At 35.0% G+C, this 21,981-nt stretch overlaps 1 protein-coding gene across 2 annotated transcripts in view; it reads right to left on the reverse strand.

The window, feature by feature from the left end:
* Nucleotides 1–1,339: 1,339 nt before the first annotated feature.
* RNF111 (ring finger protein 111) overlaps nucleotides 1,340–21,981 on the reverse strand; it is an 81,162-nt gene continuing 60,520 nt past the window's right edge. Inside the window, exons 6-14 of one of the 2 annotated variants that reach the window (XM_060005882.2) lie at nucleotides 21,547–21,866; nucleotides 18,034–18,295; nucleotides 14,020–14,368; nucleotides 12,193–12,345; nucleotides 11,070–11,196; nucleotides 7,464–7,556; nucleotides 6,034–6,129; nucleotides 4,661–4,788; nucleotides 1,340–2,990 (exon numbers count right to left, since the gene is read on the reverse strand). In XM_060005882.2, coding sequence (XP_059861865.1) covers nucleotides 2,873–2,990; nucleotides 4,661–4,788; nucleotides 6,034–6,129; nucleotides 7,464–7,556; nucleotides 11,070–11,196; nucleotides 12,193–12,345; nucleotides 14,020–14,368; nucleotides 18,034–18,295; nucleotides 21,547–21,866 — 1,646 coding nt within the window. In that variant the 3' untranslated portion in view covers nucleotides 1,340–2,872. The remainder of the gene's footprint in view (nucleotides 2,991–4,660; nucleotides 4,789–6,033; nucleotides 6,130–7,463; nucleotides 7,557–11,069; nucleotides 11,197–12,192; nucleotides 12,346–14,019; nucleotides 14,369–18,033; nucleotides 18,296–21,546; nucleotides 21,867–21,981) is intronic. The other variant, XM_060005881.2, reaches the window with a different exon arrangement.

Genomic DNA, 21,981 nt, shown 5'->3' on the forward strand with positions numbered 1-21,981 from the left:
TTAAAACAGAGCTAGTTTTCTGTCAAATAGTTACGGTTCAAATGATGAAATGTGCTAGCAGCTTAAACAAAGTCACCAGATTAAAAAAAATGTTTCAAATATCAGTTTATCACTTGCATATTAACAACGATGAACATAAGGATTTGCTGACAAAAGAGTTTTTAAAGTATTTGGATAGCTATCACTGAAATTTTCGTTTTGACATAAGATGTAGCAGGATATGGAAGACACCAAAACAAGGCACAGAAAGTTAAAATACTAAAAATTATTTTCTTTCTCACTTGGTTCATTACTAATCACATTTTTCTGTAATTAATTGCAGTAGCTTAAGAAGCTCCTGCATTAACAATTCAGGTATATGCTACAAATACTTGCATAAAATAAATTTTAAAGTAATGATACTTTAGATTTTAAAAAAATCAGTAGCAATCATTAAACAGGTCAATAGGTAGTTGTGCATCTAAATCTGATATAATATTTAAAAAAGAGAGAAATCTATCTGTATTTGTGTTTTGGGGAGCATGAAGGCGGCCTCCATCGTATAGAATTCTCCCCATCTTAACCCTTGGCACAGACCCTGGGTTTTCCAGTGGTAAAGTCCTACATCCATCACAGGCTACCTGAAGACGGGCTACTAGCTCTTGTCCCTAGTAAGATGGCAAACAAAGTCTCTCTCTCTCTTTTTCTCTCTCTCATTCTGTCTTGCCACTCCTCCCACAACCCTTCTACAACTGCAGCTTAATCATCTAGTATTCTTTTTTTTTAATTTTTAAATTATTATTATAATTTTTTGGGGGGGCTGCATTGGGTCTTCATTGCGGTGCGTGGGCTTCTCATTGAGGTGGCTTCTTTTGTTGTGGAGCACGAGCTCTAGGCGCACGGGCTTCAGTAATTGCAGCACGCGGGCTCAGTAATTGTGGCTTGTGGGCTCTAGAGCGCAGACTCAGTAGTTGTGGCGCATGGGCTTAGTTGCCCGTCGGCATGTGGGATCTTCCCGGACCAGGGGTCGAACCCGTGTCCCCTGCACTGGCAGGCTGATTCTTAACCACTGTACCACCAGGGAAGTCCCTAGTATTCTTTTTAAATATATTATTTTATATCCAAACTTATAAACCATAGTCCATCCTCCATCTCTACACATACTATGTTGAAGCATGCTGATACTGCCAATCACTACGGTGTAACATTTACTAATACAAAACAAGGGCAAGTAGCCATAACTGAATGAATACAAACATCAAATTATGCAAATGTCAACTTGAGCGAGATCACTGTTTTGAATTCCAAGATGTTCAGTGTAAACAGTTTTATAAAAATGAATTATGAAACACAAAGACAATAGAAATATAAGTTATTTATTAATCAATCCACTTACAAAGCAGGTGGCTTAATGCAAGCTTATCGACATCTTCACATATGACCCATGGGAACATGTCTTCCACATACAGACAGTGATGTTACTGACTGATGCATTTGCAATCTGGGGCATATTAAGCATATTTAGACAAATAAAATTAGGCTATCCTGTATATGAAAGTATCTTGATAATACACATCCTTAAGTGGATTAAAACTTTCTCCAAAGGAGAAATGTTAGTACATTAACTTAACTTTAATATTCTATATTATGCAGTAAATCTTAACTATAGAAATTAAAATTTTTAAATCAGTGATCGACTCTTGGTAATGTATGAAGTGGGAGTCTAAAACCAGAGCAACAGTAGGTTGACAGTATTAATTTGTGCCTCACAGTATCTGCAGATTTACTGTTTTCAAGTTTAAAGAGAAATAAAACAAGAGACATGTAGATTCAGCTGACTTTATTTATCTTTAAACTAATAAAAATCCCTCTAAAAGTGATCCTGGGACCTTTAGAAGTTCTATGAATGCACAGATACCTGCCGATGACTGCAATTCTAAATCCTGACTAAATGTGTTTACAAAAATCAATGTAAGCAGATATCTTTAATATACGTGCTTAGCAGAAGACTGAACAAAATTCTACATGTCTTCTCCAATTTCCCTAAAATTTTGTTAAATCTGCAAGTATGTACAATCCAGCTAATTGAAATTACTATTTAGTGTTCATCAGAGCTGTTTCACAGCAGCAAAAATTGAATCTGGGAAATAAAGTTCTAAACAATGTAGGAAAAAGATAAATACAATCAGAACAGCAGTCTAAATGTATGATATCAATATTCAACTCTATCTGCATTGTGCTGAAAGGAAAAGGATACACCAAGAAAATTTCTATTGATCACTCTGGTGATGTGAATACCATCTGCATCTGATTGAAAATGGTTTGTATTCTGTTCCCAGTATCAAGAATGGTATTTAATTCAGAACTCCATATTGTAAATATACAGCAGCCATTTTGTCCTAATTAAGGAATGTCTTAATACACAATATTATCATTTTCTAGAGGATCTTTATACATTAAACTAAAGTACATGATTGATTAAATTAAACGTTAGTAATGGATAAAAAAAATTCGTAATTCTCAAGACCTGGTACTATGTAAAAAACAAAAAGACCACGAAATTCTACTTACTAAAGCAGCTAATCTTGCCTGCAAGTTTAGGGTCACAAGCCCATAATATGTGCAAAGAAATGCAATACAGGGAACCATGCAAAAATACAGTAAAATGATACAGGAAAAATGTCAAATCTAGAAAAAAAAAAGCTTTTATAAATACATCAAAATCAACTGTATACATAAACTGTAGGTCTAGCATTAGTTGTACCATATAGCAGAGCCAGCACTCTAAGTTCACGGCTTCCAAATCTGCGCAGGTAAGTCATGCCATCTTTGGTAGACTGCAGTACCAGGAGGGTGGGAATGAGAGGGAGGGTAAGAGTTCTGAAACATGGTGTCAACTTTCACTTGGCAGCTGGGCCTCAATGTCCACTCTGCATATGGGGCACTTCTTATTGGTAATCAACCACTGGTCAACACACACTTGGTGGAAAAGGTGCATACAGGGAAGGCGTCTATTATAGGCAAACAAAACAAAAAGCAAAAATTAATTTTATGACAAGTGTAGTGGCATTTATTTTTAAACAAATGATACATGTAATAATTCAGTAATGTTCTGAAGTTACTAAACATTTTTCTCTTGTGTTAAAAAAACAAAAAAAAACCCACCCCTCCGTACTCAAGAGTTACACCTACATTAAGTTAATACTCTGGGCAATATAATGTATAAATGACCAAGATAATTAACTGTCACAGGTATGGAATCAAATTACGTAAAATCTCAGGAATTTTAAGAACAACAATTACATTAGCAATTATTCCAGCTTTGCTTCTCTACATGAGCTGCCAATGCACTGGAGTTGGCAATATGTTTCCTGTAACATAATACTGTAAGTACATTTTTAAATATCAAATCATTGTATTTGTGAAGCACTTTCAAAAAAATCTCATTTAATTCTCTCTCAAAAGCCTTAGAAATTATGTTGTAAATATACAGCAGCCATATCATACTGATTAAGGAATGTCTTAATATGCAATATTATTTTCTGTCTACAGGATCTTTACATATTAAATTTAAGTACCTGATTGATTAAAGGTTAATAATATTGTTTTCATGTTATATCCACTTAATTCTACGCTACTCTTTTAAAATTAGGTTAAAAAGAGACGTTTACTTTAGTACACTACACTACCAATTGGAAATTGAGAAATAAAGAAAGCTTCCGTGCAATAACAGGGTAACGTTAAATCTAAGTGTAACAGTAGGATACAAGTTACTGACTTAAGTGTCCATTTCAACTTCCACCCCCGTTAAGAGTTGTCATACATTTCAGACTTCCTAATATTTTGTAAAAATAGCTAAAAAGAGGTGTTCCAATTATTCCTTGCACAGTATTGTCAATATTGTAAAAACAATTATCATCCATATTTATAAATCTTCACTGGAAATACAGTGTTCAAATAACCTTATATGTGGTATAGTAGACAACTTTTTATAACAATTTTTCTCTCTCTTAGCCAACTGAAGAAATACGATAAAGTTTTCCTTATAAACTAGGGCAACAAAACTACTATACAGTTTTTATATATGTTATAGAACTTGTTTCATATGGGATTATGTTACATTAGAAAAAACCAGACTAGGAACAAAACAATTAACTTAAGAGATTATAAAAAGAGAAGTCTAAAATTAATATTTAGCATAATAACATTTCCTAAATCACAAAGTTGCAAGAAGAAAACAGTCTACAAACTGAGAGGAAATTTTAGAACAAGATTACTTTATAAAAGATGCTGTAAAACAAACTGCATGGAGCTAATCTGGATCCCCCTCTTAAAGCTCTGGAGAATACATTAGTATATCTGTCTTGGCCTCCAAAGCCTCTCACCTCTCAAATTCTCCTTCCTGCAAGATTTAAAGAAGACATTTTTGACCACAAAATTTCCCTGGCCAAGTCTTGGTGTGGCCCCAAAACAGGTAGTATATTTCCCATCCACACCCCTTTGCTGTTAATACAGAGACTTTAATCTTTTTTATTTCACTCACTATAAGAAGGCAATTCTACATGTCAGAGACTGGTAACAGGGTATGCCAGGAGTAATCTTTATTTGGGTTCTGGTCTACTTTCAAATGAAATCTTGTACAGTTTTGACAATGGATTTTAGATAATTAGTGTCTAGTTACCTCACATCTTCACCTTCCTCTAAAATAGACAAACAGATAGTACATTTTTCCTCTGTGTCTTCCTCAGTCCCTTCTTCCCCATCTTGTTTGCAGTGCAGTTTCCTCTGTGAGAACCAATCAGTTGTTACCTTATTAGTAGAGATGACATTATTGAACAACTGAGTAAAGTCTGTGTTTATTTGAAAAACAAAACAAAACAAAACCACACATTCACCCACAACTTATTTCCCAGGCAAAACTGTCATGAATTAAAGGATGAATTAAGTGACTATTATCAACTAAGTGTTCTTGTAAGACCCTTAAATAACCAGCATCAAAAGCAAAATTAAAAGTAATAGAAATTCATTAGCTTGAAATTTATCATTTTTAATCCACAATTAGAATACTATATACTATTTTTGTCCTATCATGAGCACAGCCAAATAAACTTTATTTGGCTAATGAACATTTCAAGTAACATTCAAAAAATTAATGCTAATTATAGTATTTAGCTTAAACAGTTGAAAGGACTTTAATGGTAATACCTCATTAATACTCTTAGAAAAAGGATGAACAATACAATGAACAGAAATTTCACACTTTATTAGTCTCTATAGCATAGAACACTGTTGTCTGTTGAAAGCAATTTATTTAACATGCCTAGTCCATAACTTCTAGATGTAATACTACATAAGGAATATAAGGGTAGAATATAAGAAATGTAGGTCAATTAAATGTCCATCAAAATAACTGACTAGTTAAATTATGGTACTACTGTATGATGGAATTCTGTATAAGTGATTAAAAAGAATATGGATCATCTGTAGGTGCTGATACAGAATGAAAAGAAAATGTGCAAAAATGTGTGTATATTATCCCCTTTATTTTTAAAAGTGAAAGAAAAATATATACATATGCATATTATTAAAAATATGTGGAAGAATACCTAAGAAATGTTTAAGCATGATTTTTCTTCTGGGAAGGAAAACTAGGATCAGTAGGGTAACAGACTTCAGAGTATATATTTTTATACTTTCAATTTTTTAACTACATGCATGTATTGTTTTAATAATAAAAAATGTAGGGCTTCCCTGGTGGCGCAGTGGTTGACAGTCCGCCTGCCGATGCAGGGGATGTGGGTTCATGCCCCGGTCCGGGAGGATCCCACATGCCGCGGAGCGGCTGGGCCCGTGAGCCATGGCCGCTGAGCCTGTGCGTCCGGAGCCTGTGCTCCGCAACGGGAGAGGCCACAACAGTGAGAGGCCCGCGTACCACAAAAAAAAAAAAAAAAAAAAAATGTAGTTGCTAGACTCCACAAACTCAAAGGAAGTCCATAATATTAAATGTTATGCATTTCAATAATAATGTAGATGTTTCATAAAATAAATTCTTACTTTTTTGTATTTATGTGGATATGTACATCTTTCAATTGTCCCCTGGGATGCTCCACGATTGACATTTCCTAGTCTTTCTTCCAAATGAATAAGTTCCTGAAGGTGAAGAATAACTAGTATTAAAAGTCAGGATGATTATTCCTTGAACAGCACTGTCAATACTGTAAAAGCAATGAAGTTCCATATTTATAAACCTGCAATGTAAATAGAGTATTCAAAAAGCCATATATACAGTAAGGCAAATGACTGTTTATAATTCTTTTCTCAGCCAACTGAAGTGGTATGGCAAAGTCATCCTTGCAGACTAGGGCAGCATATTACCGCATGGTACTATGTACATCAGTAAGCATGTGTGCATGCATGTAGAAGATGAAATCATTGTAGTAAAATAGGGAAACAGGTCAAACAATAGTTCTAAGTCCCAAAGACTCCAACTTCCAAACTGACATGAAGAAACAAAACTTTACATCAGGGACTTCCCTGGTGGTGCAGTGGTTAAGAATCCGCCTGCCAATGCAGGGGACAGGGGTTCGAGCCCTGGTCCAGGAAGATCCCACATGCCGCAGAGGAACTAAGCCCGTGTGCCGCAACTACTGAAGCCTGTGTGCCCTACAGCCCATGCTCCGCAACGAAGAGTAGCCCCCACGCGCCGCAACAAAGACCCAATGCAGCCAAAAATAAATAAATTTTTTAAAAAACCAAAAAACTTTACATCATATTCAAATGACTTGTTCTTCCTGAAAACTCAAACAAGAAGATATTTACCAAAAAACTGAATTACTTAGGTTTATTTTTCTACAGCAATGCTTCTCTAAAAATTAAGCTTAGTCAAAAAGCATTAGGCATCGATTGTAGTAGGAAAATATTAGAAAAACCTAAATGATTTTCTAGGAGAATGGTTAAATTATATTCATCCACACAGTACAATATAAGAGCTATCGAAAACAATGAATTGGTCCAAAAAATGATAGTACTGATTTCCAAGATATATTGCAAAAGGTAGATTTATATAGAAAATGTTACTGCTCAATTCTAATGTATTACAAACATCACATGGGTTCAATAAAGCACGTAAGTCTACTGCATTTGTTTTTGAAAAAAAGCATTAAGGTTTTTCTCCCACATTTAATAGTATGGTTCTTTATCTGATATTTATATTAATTCAATAAATTTTTACATTCTTCTGTATTAGATATTTTCATTTACTCTTCTTCAAATACTTGGGTAATTTCTGACACTAAAATTAATATCACTTATAAACTTTTCTATAATAATCCCTAGAAGCAATATCAGAAATTCAGGTATTTTACTGCTTTCTGATCCCCAGCCACTGCAGCAATCCTATACAGTTGTAAATATTAATATTACATATATTCTCTCTCTGCATTACGGATACTGTGGCAAATATCTTCATTAATTTTATTACATACCTCAAAATTGCCCCTGAAAGGACCTCTGAATGATGTTCCATCCAAGCCTGATGAAATGTAACGAATGTGAGGATAGCCTGCCATGTCAGGAACCTATTTTAGTAGAAGAGATAGGCTAAATCAATTAAGAATAGGCTCAAGTTCTGCTGCTACCATTGAATAATTCAGACACTCAATTCTCTCCATCCAGCTTCTCACAAAAATCAACTTCAATAAGTATTTATAGCTCCAAAAAAGCATTCTGTTAACAGGTTCCTCTTCAAAAATGATCTCTTTTATAATAACTCAAACCGTCATCAGAAGGAAAAAAAAAGGGAACAGCAGTTCCACGAGACAACAATTCTCTTCTACTTGATTTATTTTGCACAAAGAATACTCAAACCTAAGAACGATGTTCTTAGTAGCCTAAACGTATAAAGGCTAAAATTTTATAAGATCTGATCAATTTCAGAGAGCTTTATTGAACAGTATTAAGAAACAGAAATGCATAAAACTTAACTTCAACATAAAAGTTTTACTCCCCTTCCTCTAACTCCCAAATAGTCAAAGGTACCCTTGGCTCCTTTTTTTGGTTTGGCTCTGTTAGTGAAACTTTTAACAGTGTTTTCTAATTTTTTTGTTAGGCATGGTCAATCCTTATTATTCATGGATGTCTTTGTTGTGAACTCACCTACTTGAGAGAATTTATTTGTAACTCCAGAATCAATAGTCATGCTCTCACAGTCATTCATGGACCTGCACAGAGCAGCAAAAAATTTGACTTGCCCAATACGTGTTCCCAGCCTAGAGGAAGAAGACCCTGCCAAGTTGTTTCAGCTCTTACACTGGAAACAAGTGTCTTTTTTGCAATCTACTTAGTGCAATGTTTTTCACATTTTTGTGCTATTTATAGATCATTTTTTTGTTTAAAATGGCTCCCAAACAAAATGCTTAATTGTTGGCTAGTGTTCCTAGTGCAAAAAGGTTGTGATGTGCTTTATGCAGAAAATATGTGTAGATAAGCTTCATTCAGGCATGAGTTATGGTGTTGCTGGCCATGAGATCAATGTTAATGAATCAACAGTATATGTCAAATAAGGTGTCTCTAAACAGAAAAACACATTAAAGCAACATAATGCATTGACTGGTTGTTGTGACTAGAAGCTTGCAATAACCTAGGGCTGTATTTACCCTTAGGAATAATATTGGGTTAGCCAAAAAGTTCGTTCGGGGTTTTCTGTAACATTGTATGGAAAAACCCAAACGAACTTTTTGGCCACCCCAATAGTTCAACATCTCCTTAGTCAGCGTTCACAGCAAATCTACACAACATAACTACCATGAATAACAAGAGTTGACCGTAGTGTTAGGAAACGGAGATTCTGAGACAGAGCACCAACCTTCCATTTTTATAAATAAATCTCCAAAATTATTTTTTAATCAGCTTCTGCTGAATCGTAACATACTTCTAGCAGGTTTTACAGCTTTAAAAGACAATTCACACATGGAAAAGAATTTAAAATAAGCAATAACTTTTACCCTTAAAATAGCCTAGTATTTAAATATCTGCAATTTTCCTCATAATCAAGATCAATAGTATCCAGCTTTAAGCAGATAATCTAACTTCCTACACATCTCCAAGGAAAATGAAAAAAATCAGAAACGAACTCCTGCCTTCCAAACTACTTAAAGCTGCACGTCTCCTGTAACCCTCCCTAGCCTCCTTTCTCTAGCTTTTAGGGGTAAACTTCCTCTTTCTCCTACTCAAAGGTCAGCTCTATCACCTGCTCCCCTCTTCTCCTATTCCCCGACCCTGGGTCATCCTTAATTAGCTGCTACCCACCCCTTTTCCGCGACATCTTCAAACAAGCCCTCCCTAATGCTAATGTTGTTCTGTCCTAAACCTAAAATTACCTTCAAGTTTCTCCAAACCTAAATTACCTCTCTAAACCTGGAACAAATGCCAACCCTATTTCCCACTTTCCCTTCACAGCCAAGTTTATAAAGCAAGTAGTTTATATTCACAGTCTCCACATTTTTTAACCTTCCTTACTGTAATCTAAGAGGCACCCCATCTCCATCCCTCACCACTACTGAAATCACTCTGACAAAAGCCGCCAATAACCACTCCCATGCCAAATGCATTCAACATTTTTCAAACTTTACTTTTTTGTGATGAAACGCTACTGACCATATTATTTTGACATAATTCTAACTTTATTTATCCTCAACTTCTCTAGCCAATTCTTGGAATTCTTTGTTTGAAGTACAGTATTATCATTTAAATATAGTATTATTATTCTCCAAGGTTTTTGTCAATCTCTTGTCAGTCTGACAAATTAGATTAGATTTTCCTGGAAATCTAATCCTCTTCCATGGATTCATGTAATATGACAGATATGTGACACATATATATTGTACACTGACAGATCACAACCCATCTTTAACTCAGATACCAGTTTATTGTTTGGAGATCCAGACCATAAACCTAACTTCCTACTGGACATCCCACCTTGATACACATATTATCTCAGATTCAGTATGTCCAAAACCTAACTCACCTAATAACCCCTTCCCTAAACCCTCATCTAATATTCTCCAACTTAGTGAATGGCAACACCATATACCTAATAACCAAAGCTAGAAATCTGGAAGTCATCCTAAATATTACTCAAATGTATCCCATCATTTTTATGTCAACTCCCACTGTCCTTGTTCAGGCATTCACCAACTTTTATCTCTTCTACTATAATGTCCTAACCAGTATCCTTCTCCTACCATGAAATCTATTTTACAGACAACTAAAGAGGGGGTCTATTTAACTACAATCTGATTAAATCACTCTAACAACATAAATATGATCAAGACATTCCCCTTTCAATGGTTCCTGAGTCCTAGTTTCTTAGCAGGGCAGATACTTCATTGCTGAATGACCCTCACCCCTAAGATCTAGAAATACCAACTTACTTGGATTTCCTTGTGCTTATGCTATTTGAAAGCTCTTTACATGCTGTAGCCACTGTAAGAGTACCATTCTCAATTCTTCCAAAGCCTGCTTAGAAGTTGCATGTATAATAAAGTGTCTTGGCAACCTTCTCTGCAGTGCCTCTACCCCTACAAGACAAAACTACTCACTTCTCTGTACCACACAATATGTATTATGTGAAGAGCAAACTCAATTTTTGCGAAATTTGTTCTTTAGAACTCAAAATGGATCAACAAAATCTGAATCTGTTCAAATCAGATACAGAGAATTAATACAGTCCTGCTGATCAGAAAATAAAGTATGAATGCATTAGAACAGACCCATTACCACTTACAACAAAATAAAGCCCATGTCCTAGGGAGAGTAGATCAAGATTGTCATCTTCACATAAAAAGAAAAAAATTTGTCATTTTTTACATTAAGAAGAATATATTTTACAATGCAAATACAAACACATATTTTAATATATCTAATACCTTCTTATAGCACAGTTTCAATCTAATAATAATTCTCAACTTCTACTGAAACACCTATTAACAACTAATACATTAAAAATATTTCCAATAAAATATTTAATTTAGAAAAGGAAGAACAGTTTTCGAAGGCAACTATGTCAGAATTTTGAAAGGTTCCTATTTTACCATTAAAGGAAGAGCTCCTAATTGCAAGTGATGAAGTCGAGGTGGTGCATGGTAATGGGCCAAGTGAGGATGCAATGCTCCAGGTGTATAAGTAGCTGCAGTCACTCCAGCTTCAATTCCCAGTTCCCTGACAAAAGAGGAGAACAGTTTAAATTTTAGACATCTTTACAGTGTCTTTATTATCAACAGAAATGGGGGATGATGTTTACATTTTTTAAAGTAATCTGAAGATTCTTATCTTACTTAGCTGAGAAAAAAAGATAATTTAGCCCAAAGGATATAACTAATAATTTCAAATTCACTTTAGGAATTAACATTCAAAGATCCAATTTTGTGAGCGTGAGGAGCGAAGCACTTGCATTCAGCTTCACATCTCACAAAGGAAGGGAATACAATGAATGGCCCCTAAGGTTCCTTCCAATCTAAAAGTCTGATTCTTCTTGAGGAGCATATAGAATAGAGGTTGCTTTTTTGGTTTATATGAATGTGCTCCCAGGTCTTCCATTTGTTGGATAGTGCCTCTGGATTGTTGGCATCAAGGACAATTACCTTATAAAGCAAGGGTAAACAAAATTTTAGAAAGAGTAAAATTTGGTAAATGCCAAATCTTCTTTTATTTATTTTCATTTTATGTTTTGTCTCAAAAGTCATTGTGGATCAAGATCTCAATGACTGCCCACAGATAACAGATCCAGAAAGAAAATTAATGCAAATCTGCTTCCATTTCTCTAGGAAAGAACACAAGCCTAGAGGATGCTGGCTGGATTTCCCCTGTCAACAGCAGGGGTTAAGGGTGGTACAGCAAATGTGAGTACAAAGGTGGGGGGCGGTGGATAAAGAACTTATGAAAAGTTTAGGGAGTTAACTTTTGACGCTAGATCCCTGAAAAACAACAACAACAAAAAGCTCTACTCCTGTTTGACACACTCCCTGCCCCAGAACTCAAGCTGCTACTCTTTCCTCTCCAGGTCTCTTAGGACTCACCCAGAGGCAGTGCTTCACAGATAAGCTGGAATTCAGTTTCTCCACACTACCCTTCTCTAGGCATTCCACTACAAAGTATCTCTTCCAGGTTTCCACCACAAGAAACTGAGCATAGCTTTGAAATAAACAAGATACTGACCAGGCAGATCTCTCTGGAGCCTGTCGAGGATGTGAGGACATAGTCTGAGGCACATGAATATGATGCCCATGACCATAGTTTGGATGCATCCTATGTGGATGGGGTGGGGGGCGTTCATGTGCCCGCCTGGAAACACAGAACACAAAAAGACCACTGGAAATAATTGAATAATTGGTTATTTCTTAGTGTAGAAAAAATAATATAGTATTACTATTACAAACATCTACAGATTAGTCTTGAAATTAATTCTATAAGTTATAAAAATGTAATATAAAATAATTTAATGATTAATAATAAATCAAGAAACCATAATCCCACAAATTCTCACTGCTCATTTATTACAATGCCTCCAATCTGAATATCACCCAAGGAAAAAGGCAGTTTTAACATTATCTTGCATACCTGCTTTACAGCAAGTATTTTAAATAGAATAATAGGAACTAAATAAACTTTTTAAAATTAATATTCCAGCATATGCTACAGGCACAAAGAAGTTATTTTATATAAACATATAAAGCAGAAAAATGGAAACTATTTTATTTTGCTTCACCTTTATACTGTAATAATATTCATCCATTTTAATGGATAAAACTTCTAAGAAAAAAATTTTAACCTTGTGCATTTTTTTCAAACACACATGTCAACCCATCCAGGGAACTGACATTACCTCCATTCACACTTTGTCATCCCAGCTAATTATATTTTCTCTTTCCAGTCTAAAGTCTGTCAAATTTACAAATGCAAATAGTCATAAAGTTCTAAACAAATGGCACTTAAGAAAAAACAGCTCCAGGGATTCATTTTTTATAGTCTAATTCTTACTATTAGTTTCGAACACATTTACAGATTTTGCATGTTTAATCTTAATTTTCTAGATACTGGAAGATATGAATATGAAATTGGCAACTTTCTATATAAAGGGTCACTATATTAGAATGGCAGAAACAGCCAGAGATTCTGAATATAACCTTAAATTATATAACTAAAGAAAGAAGTTACACAAGTGCCAGATTATTGATTAGATCAAGAGTTTTGCAAACATTCTGGAAGGGCCAAATAGTTAATACTGTTCGCTCTATAGGCTACATGGTCTCTGTTGCAACTATTCAATTTAGTTTCTGTAGTGTGAAAGAAGCTACAGACAATACACAGATGAACAAGTGTAGCTGTTTTCCTGCAAACCTTTATTTACCAAAACAGGCAGGCAGAATAAGACCAACAAAGTACGCTGCCCTAAATTAGAATATCAGATCCTGAATTTTCAAAAGAAAACAAAAAGTTCAATTATAGTCTTTTCATAATGTTTGGGGAATATCTTTTTTTTGGGGGGGGATATCTTAATATTTAAATTTATAAATAAACTAAGTTAATAAGACTAGTTTTTCAATGTCAGCTGTTGAAAACTTCTACTAACACCCTTCTTCCCTCTGGTTGGTAACATAAAATAAATCAAATTCAATCTTTAATAACTTTACATCTTGTTACTCAGGATCACCAATTTTAACATTAATCTTTAGTATGGACTACTGAAGAAACAAAGATCAGCTTGCAAAAATAAATGACCTTGGGTTATATCCTGAAAGGGCTTTGATTTTACTAAATAACCTGATATAGATTGTTTTTTGTCAGCACCTACAACTCAGGATGAGATGGAGGAACATTCTGGTTAGTAAAGAATTAATTTCCCAGTGAACGGAGGATTAAGTCACATCACTATTAATTGAGGATAGCTACATCACTTCTAAAGACCTTACAGGTTTAAAGACCAATGGAAATAGAAGGCAAAAGAATAAAGTGTGATTATTTTTTTAAAAACATAAAACATACGTTGGATGCTGCATCATTCTCCTTCTTTGAACTTCCATCCTCTGCATCACTTCATGAGGATGCAGTCTCTGTGCTGTAGGTGCTGTGGCTGGAATATGGTGTGAAATTGGCTGGTGTGTGGGAGGAAGATGCTGAGGGACTGGTGCAGCAGTACTGGCTAAATGCGTTGGAGGTGGAGGTGCCACGGGGTGAGATGTTGCATGAGAAGATATTTGAGAATGGAAAGCATGTACAGGATGAGGAATAACATAATCCACTTGAGGCGGAGGCTGAGTCTGAGGAGGAGGGTTTCCGTGAGAGTGGGGGCAGGCAGAGGTTTGATGATGAAGTGGTCTTGTCAAAGAAGCATCTGTAAGAAAAGCACAGGCACCATACAGTTGAGCATATATTGGCATAATACATTCCTATTATATTTTACAGACATATTAGCACATATTTAATTTTTATGAATACTTTATCGATGCTTGAGTCTGCTTAGTCCTGTTTGGCATCTTGCTTTCTTCTTTGAGTAATCATAGGTATCTTCTCATGTCAATATATATAGCTTTACTTCATTCACAGCTTCACAGCATTCCACTATAGGAATGCACCAAAATTTATTGAAGAAATCACCACTGATAAAAACTGGAAGTAATCCAAAGCTGCAATAAACATCTGTATGATTCCCCTTGTGCTCTTTCGTACATGCACGTACACGCGTGTGTACACGCACGCATGTGCACGCGCGCACACACACACACACACACACACACACACTGCTCACAGAGAGTTTCTGTAGCATAAATTCCTATAAGCAGTTCTGAGTCTGAGAGAATAATTTAAATTCAGATACTGGTTGACATAACACCCTTCCCAAAGTTTACATAATTAATTACCATCAGCAGTACACGACAGCTCCTGCCTAATTACACTATCACTAAATTTTTTAAATGCTAACCAGAAAAAAATTATGTATTTATTTACCACTTACATTTCTTCCCAGAATTATCTATTCATATTCTTAGCCTATTATTCACCTTTTTCTTGTTGATTTATAAGTATTCCTTGTATACATGCAAGCTTTGTCATAAAAAGGTAGTATAAACATTTTTCCAAATTGTCTCCTGTCAATTTTACTCTGCCATCCATACTCAAGTATTTTGCTTTTGTATAATCAAATGTATAAATTATATACTTATAAATACATAAATCTTGTTTTCCTTTGTCATTTACTGGTTATAGAGCACTAGAAAGAGGAAAGCAACTTGCGAGTCCTAGGCACAACTGCAAACATATACTTCCATTAGTGCACTTCTCCTCCTGCCCCATGCCACTTTTCCAGTACTACATTAAGAAGAAGGGGGTATATTTGCCAGGAACTTGCCACGGAAATCAGCCTTTATAAAGATGGTTTCGCCCATTTCTTCATCCTGAATCTTTATGTTGCAGAGTGACTGTTGAAAGGTCCCTCAGAGGAATACATATCTCTCTTACTCTGAGGGATATGCATCTGTTTGAGGTCTAAAAATAAGTATGTCTCCTCTGTGGATTTTAGCTCTAATTTCATTTTATTTGTAAGATTTTTCTTGGTAGCCTGGTGTGAAGCTACAGCAATTCTCTAGTTTCATTACAGAAAGGCTGCCTTCAATTTTTAATTGCTTTGATTCATGCATCAGTGGTGAAAGTTAGGTAACCATGCACTCATTCAGCCATACTTCAAAGGAAACCTTGCTAGTATGTATTGTTATTTAAAGGAAATAGTCACTAAATAGTCACAATATTTAAAGGAAACTTTCACTAAGCTCAATGTAAGTGGTGACATATTTTTAAACTGATTTTCTAAAAGTTATATTTTCAAATCAATGCTTTACGCTAAGAAGTCATAAAGCTCAGTACTCCTTGGTCATCAAAAAGGAAGTCACTAAGTTTTATCATTGTTAACTATCCTTCCTCAAATTTAGAGCATTTTTCCCAGTTTCATGTCAAGGTTTTCTACTTCTATAATCATTATACAAGAAAGAATATTCACAAATATAACAGAATTTTAAAGTCTTGTTTTGGAATGAATCAGTTTATTTAACTCTTCATTTTATTTTTTTCAACCTTACTGATGTATAATTAACAAATACAACAATATATTCAAAGTGTATAATATAATTTGACACATGTATACCACATGAAATGATTACCACGATGTTTAATTAACATATCCATCACCTCACATAGTTGCCAGTTTTTGTGTGTGGTGAAAAATTCAGCCATCATTATAATACACTGTTTATCTAAACAAAACTGTATAAAGGTGACATATTCTGCCTTCCCACAGACCATTTCCCTTCTTCTCTATTTTATGTGTTCTTGCCACTAAAAACAAACAAACAAAAAACGTTCTTGATCTTGCTTCTTTAAAGTTCAGCATGTCACTTTAACCCAGCAATCTCACTCCCAGGAAGTTACCCTACAGATAGACTAACAAACTACAAACAATTTAAGTGTCCATCAACAGAGGACTAATTTAATATACAATGGAATATTATGAGGTATTAAAAAAATGAGCTAGATTTTTATATTCTAATATGAAAAAAAATCTAAGACGTATTGTTGAATTTTAAAAAAACCACAAATGAAAAAGCAAGAGGCAAATACTATGTTTGATATAATCCCATTTTTTTAAAAAAGGAGAGATATGTCATAATAATGTGTGGAGAAAGAAAATTTCCAAAACGTTTTATAATAAACTATAAACAGTTGGTACCTCTGAGGTATATTAGCATTAGTGGGAAGAAAGGAGAGGGCTTTTAACTTCTCGTTTTATATCATTCTGCAGTTTGAATTTCTTAGGATGTACACCAGTTACTTTTATGATAAAAGTAAAACCAGTTTAAGTCTAAAACATTTTTTACTAGGACATGAAAGATGAATGGATACACTTATAAATTGCTTCAGTATATTATTTTTAAAGGGGAGGGGGAGAAAACCACACATTTTGAGTTCTCAATAAAAGATAATCAATTAAAGATGAATATCAGCAAGTATTACAGAACAGCCTGTATATCATACCAGTGTTCACACACAGAATTTGCCCACTGGTCAATGCTTTGCAAAAACTAACTCGTTTCAAAACCTTTTTTCTACCTTATACTTTGAAGTTGCATTCTTGAAAAGCGATATATCACCAGATTTCATTGTACAAATTCTGGGTTGACTCCAGCTGTGTCTGCAGGACCCAGATTTTAAAAATTATAGGACTGGAAGAAGAGATCTAAGAAGATATATAATTGAAAATTATCCCTTGTATGTAATCAAAACAAAAGCAAATTTCCTTGCCAACTTTCTGGTTTACCCCTGGCATGAATTTTCAGTGTTTCTTTTAAATCAAAGTACTTAATTAGCTTCCATCTGATTATTAACCTATGATTTAACAGAGCAATAAATATATGTTACACAGCCTAACGGTATTTCTCATTTCTTATGGTATCTCATAGATTTCAATTTCTTTAGAAAAGCCATGTCTGATTCTATTTTAATTGCTTGCATCAAATGAGTACAGAAACCTTTCTGCAACTGGCAAAGCTTTCTGTCAAGGAATTTTCTCTTGTGCCTCAGTTAAGCTTCAGAATTATTAATCAAAGTTTACTTTCCTATGTGTAGAAATGACTACTAAACTTACAAATTTCCTTTTACTCCTAAAGGATAAATCTAATTCCTTAAAATTTCCTTTTATAGGAATCTAAGGTGCCATTCAATGTACGAGTTCATAGATATTAATTAAAACGTAAATGTTAGTATGTCAAACAGACAAAATATACTTTTTATTATTTTCCCAGACCTTTTACAACAACATCTGCCCTTTTTGCCTTAGAAGACTGTTTTGGGTACGTGAGGTAAATGAAATAGGAAAAATACACTCCACTCGTAGGCCAAGGAGGTACTAAAAATTTATAAACTAGTATTACTGAAAGGTTATTTCATGAGGAGAGGACGATGCTTCATCTATGTGCCTCTAAGCTCTTTGCCTGTTAAATTCATACTTACAAGGAGGCGGCATGTAATGTCGGCAAGATGACAGCGAGGCTTGTGGAGGGGGCTGGGGCTGGGGCTGTGCAACCACGCTGGATCCGTAACCATCTACTGATAATGGCTGGCTCGGGGCGGCAGCAGCAGCAGCCTGGTGGCCAAAGATTGCAGCTCGGGAAGAGGAAACAGGACAGCAGGGGTCAAAGGCAGATGCTCCATGAAAACCACCACTTCCATGACTTCTGATACCACTGCTGCTCAGGTCTACTGGCAATGCCTGCTGTATAAAGAGGAACTATGTTTTATCTTTCTAAAATTTGGTCAAAACATTGTTTCATGTTATATTATAAAAGTACTCCTAATGCAATCTAGAAAAATAGAATCTATGAATTTAAAACTGCTAAAAATTTTGAGTGTGAAGACCTACTGAGCACCAAGAAGATACTGTGTGCATCTTGGACTGTAAAAATTGTAGTGCTTATACACTTAAAATCTATAATCAATTTTAAATAATCAAGCATGAGATCATGCTGTAAGATGAACAAAAGTTAATTAATATATTATTTTAAGATCTGTTTCTCTTCCATTATCTAGATTTTAAGAGAGAAAGAAAGTTTTAAATCATACTTCCATATCCTCCTTTACCCCAAAATTCTGATTGGTAATTTAGGACTCCTTTACAAAACATATAATCATACCACTGAAAACATTTAAGGCTCCAGGTAAAAATTTGTTCCGTTTTTAAACTGTACACAGCAAGCATTCAACTGAAACTCTTAATAGTGCAAACATTATCCAAGATAACAAAGGGCCTAAGATTATTCAAGCTAAACCATTAGCTAGCTTTTCCTCATAACTTTTTTCTCTTAAAAAAAAAAAAAAAGATTAAAACCATGATTACTTTTATTAGGAATATAATTTTAGGGAAGGCCCATTTACCAAGTTGGAAAATCAAAGAGTCTAGATTCCATCTCTACTCAAAAGTAATTAAGTTTTTTCCCCTGAGCACTTTGAAAAGTGCTTAGTAAAACACTTTACCTTCTACTCTAGAGCAGATTACAGAAACAGAATTGCTTCTTTATATTCTTAAGTATTTTAAATACAAGTCTTTGCTTAGTGTTCAGTACAGCTGTAATTTTTAAAATATGATTAAAGGAAATAAAGATGTTATATATGGAATCACATGCAGGAATTGTTCAATACTGAAAGCTGAGGGGCTAGAGGTGAGGAAAGCTAGGGTAATGCATTTATTAGAGGCCCAGGTCACCCAGTCCAGTGAGGAACCATAGTGGTCTTTGTACTTTTTAAAAATTTATTTTATTTTATTATTATTATTTTTTTAGAGACAGAGTTGTCTTTGTACTTTCAATGGCCTCCCAGCTCAGAGGATAACAGAAACATGAGAAACTCTGGATACTAAAAGGGAAGGAGGAGGATGGTACAGGAGAAGCTGTAGGAAGGTGAAAAGAAAGAGCTACTTTCCTCTTCTATATTATGTGTCTACAATCAATTAAGTAAACGTCTGGGCTCTTTCTTTTAAGTTGGCAAATACAATATATGCTCCCAATTTGAATAAATAAAGTTTAAGAGTAATATTTTAAGACTGTGAATTATTACTTATGGTTCAAATCCTTTCCGTATTTTCCTATTTAGGCTAAAATTTGGCAAATGGACTGGAATATCAACATACTATGAAGGTGAGCAAATTTCCTATCTTCTTCTCCAGTCAGTGATTAAGAACACTCCCAGAGAGTGAGTTAAGTAGGGTGAAGGTCCTCCTAGAAGGAACCGAGGGTAAAGTTAAAAGTAGAGAATAAAAAGAAAAGGGGAAAAATCAACACAGAGAACCCTCTTCCTCACAATTCCAACAGTTCATTCAATTATTATTATAGAAGGAAAAGGGAGGGTAAGCAAAATGGCACAGAAATGGCAAATATTACTTTACACAGCTCGTAACTAGTGCATAGCACTAAGTAAACTATTCTCTCAAAAGAGAAAGCTACATCAAAAGGAGTAGTACAGAGTCAAGTGATTACTGCAACTCCTCTCGTCAAGCCTAATCCTCCCCAATCTTTCTCTGCCTATCTACAGTCTGACACTCAATCATAAGACATCCACACAATTATAAACCCTCAGATCAGTCTGCCTCTCCTCAACTTCTTGCTGTGTCCACACAGATCTCAAACAGAGACTATACGAGGCTACCTCATGAGCATGTGGCTAATTTCAGAGTCCTACAAATAGCTACATCAATCTCAAAGCGTTCATATTTCCAAAACCTCATTCTTTGTTTACCTTCATACCCATTATAACCACTGAATGCCTGATCCTGCTGATTCTTCTCAAGCTTTGTGTACAGTCCAAATACCTCTACTTAGATATAGGTGAGTAGGTTACATCTATATTTTACACAAAAGAGATTCTTCCTCTAATTAACTCACTCAGGTTGCTTCCTCATTCCCAAGAGGTAGAACAGGTCTAGACAATCCATAGATGTTAATACTTAGAACTGTTATCAGAACCAAAACATCATCTAAAATCTCTTTAATAATATTTCTTACTAAACCCTTTCAAATTTCCTTTTGGTATCAGCAGCTAGTTTTTTCTTCTTAAGGGAACACCCCACTTTCTTAATTACTTTTAATTTGTCAGAACCAGAAGAGATAACCAGCGAAAATTTAAAAGATGAAGCAAGTACTTTAGGAAAGGTCAGAGGGTACAGTAAAGGAGCTGCTCTGAATTTCTTTTTGACTTTTTTCTGGCACATTTTTTAGCACGTGTCACTTACAGTTTTAAATTACATGTTTTGATTTTTAAAGCATGCACCACCAAGGTTTATGTCACGATTATACACAGAGACAATGGAGCAAAAGTTAAAATAGCACATAACACCTCACTTTATTTACTCCATGTGGCCACCAATATTAATTTAATATTATTTGACGTATCAAGCACTCACTAATAACATCAACTAATTTACTTAATTAGCAAAAAATTTCTTATAATTTTTGCTGACATTTCAATTTCCCACAAACTAAAAACCTCATCTGCTCCTGAGAAACTATGTCACAGGTCTGCATCTGAGACGGCTGTTTATTTCTAGATGAGTGGAGATTATAGGCAGGCTCCAGAATAGGAGGTAGGGTAGAGGAGGAAAAAATTGGGAGAATTCCCGAATTTCTCATGAATTAGGTTGACACTGCAGTTTCAACACTTTGTTTGAAATAAAATCCCAAAAGTTTAGATCCACCTACATTTAACTAAAAACACCTAAAAACATTCCAGAATAAAAATTAGTATCACATCCAATTTTCTACATCCCTGGCCCCCTCAATTAGTTGCAATAATTTACATGAGAAAATCTTAAATACTTAATTTAAAAAAATCACACATCATTAAATTAGGCCACTCTTGCAGGGGCAACAAGAATGACTTATTTAGCATATAAAATTTATCATTAGGGTTTGTTTTTTTCTCCTGAAGGAACCACAATTTTAAAAACTCAAGATGAACTCATCAAATTCCACATACCTGGTCATGGTAGCTGGTACCAGAACTACTATTTGCTCCACAAGGTGCCTGTACTTGTGGAGGTCTTTCCACAGGGCAAGTAGGATCACCAAAGGAGGGAGACACTGGGACAGCTGGGTGGGGAGTATGATGGTGGTGGTGATGATGCTGAAAATGGTGGCCATGCTGCTGAAAGCAACTTGCATGTGGATGTCCTAACGCATGGTGACTCTGAGACGACCCTCCACATGGCGAGTGCTGGGGACAGCAGGAAGGTAACCTTGGCATCGCAGGAGGGCCAGTTTCCGTTATAGCACTAGGTGCAGTTCTCCTTGAGTCATCTTGAAACGAAAAAATGCATAGAACCAAATGATCAAATATCATTGTGTAAAAGAAAGTGTATACTTCATATATGTGTATAAATGTGTATAAATAAGTAAATAATTAAGAAGTGAT

The sequence above is a fragment of the Delphinus delphis genome, chromosome 2 (genome assembly GCF_949987515.2).
Source record: "Delphinus delphis chromosome 2, mDelDel1.2, whole genome shotgun sequence".
Taxonomy (NCBI): Eukaryota; Metazoa; Chordata; class Mammalia; order Artiodactyla; family Delphinidae; genus Delphinus; species Delphinus delphis.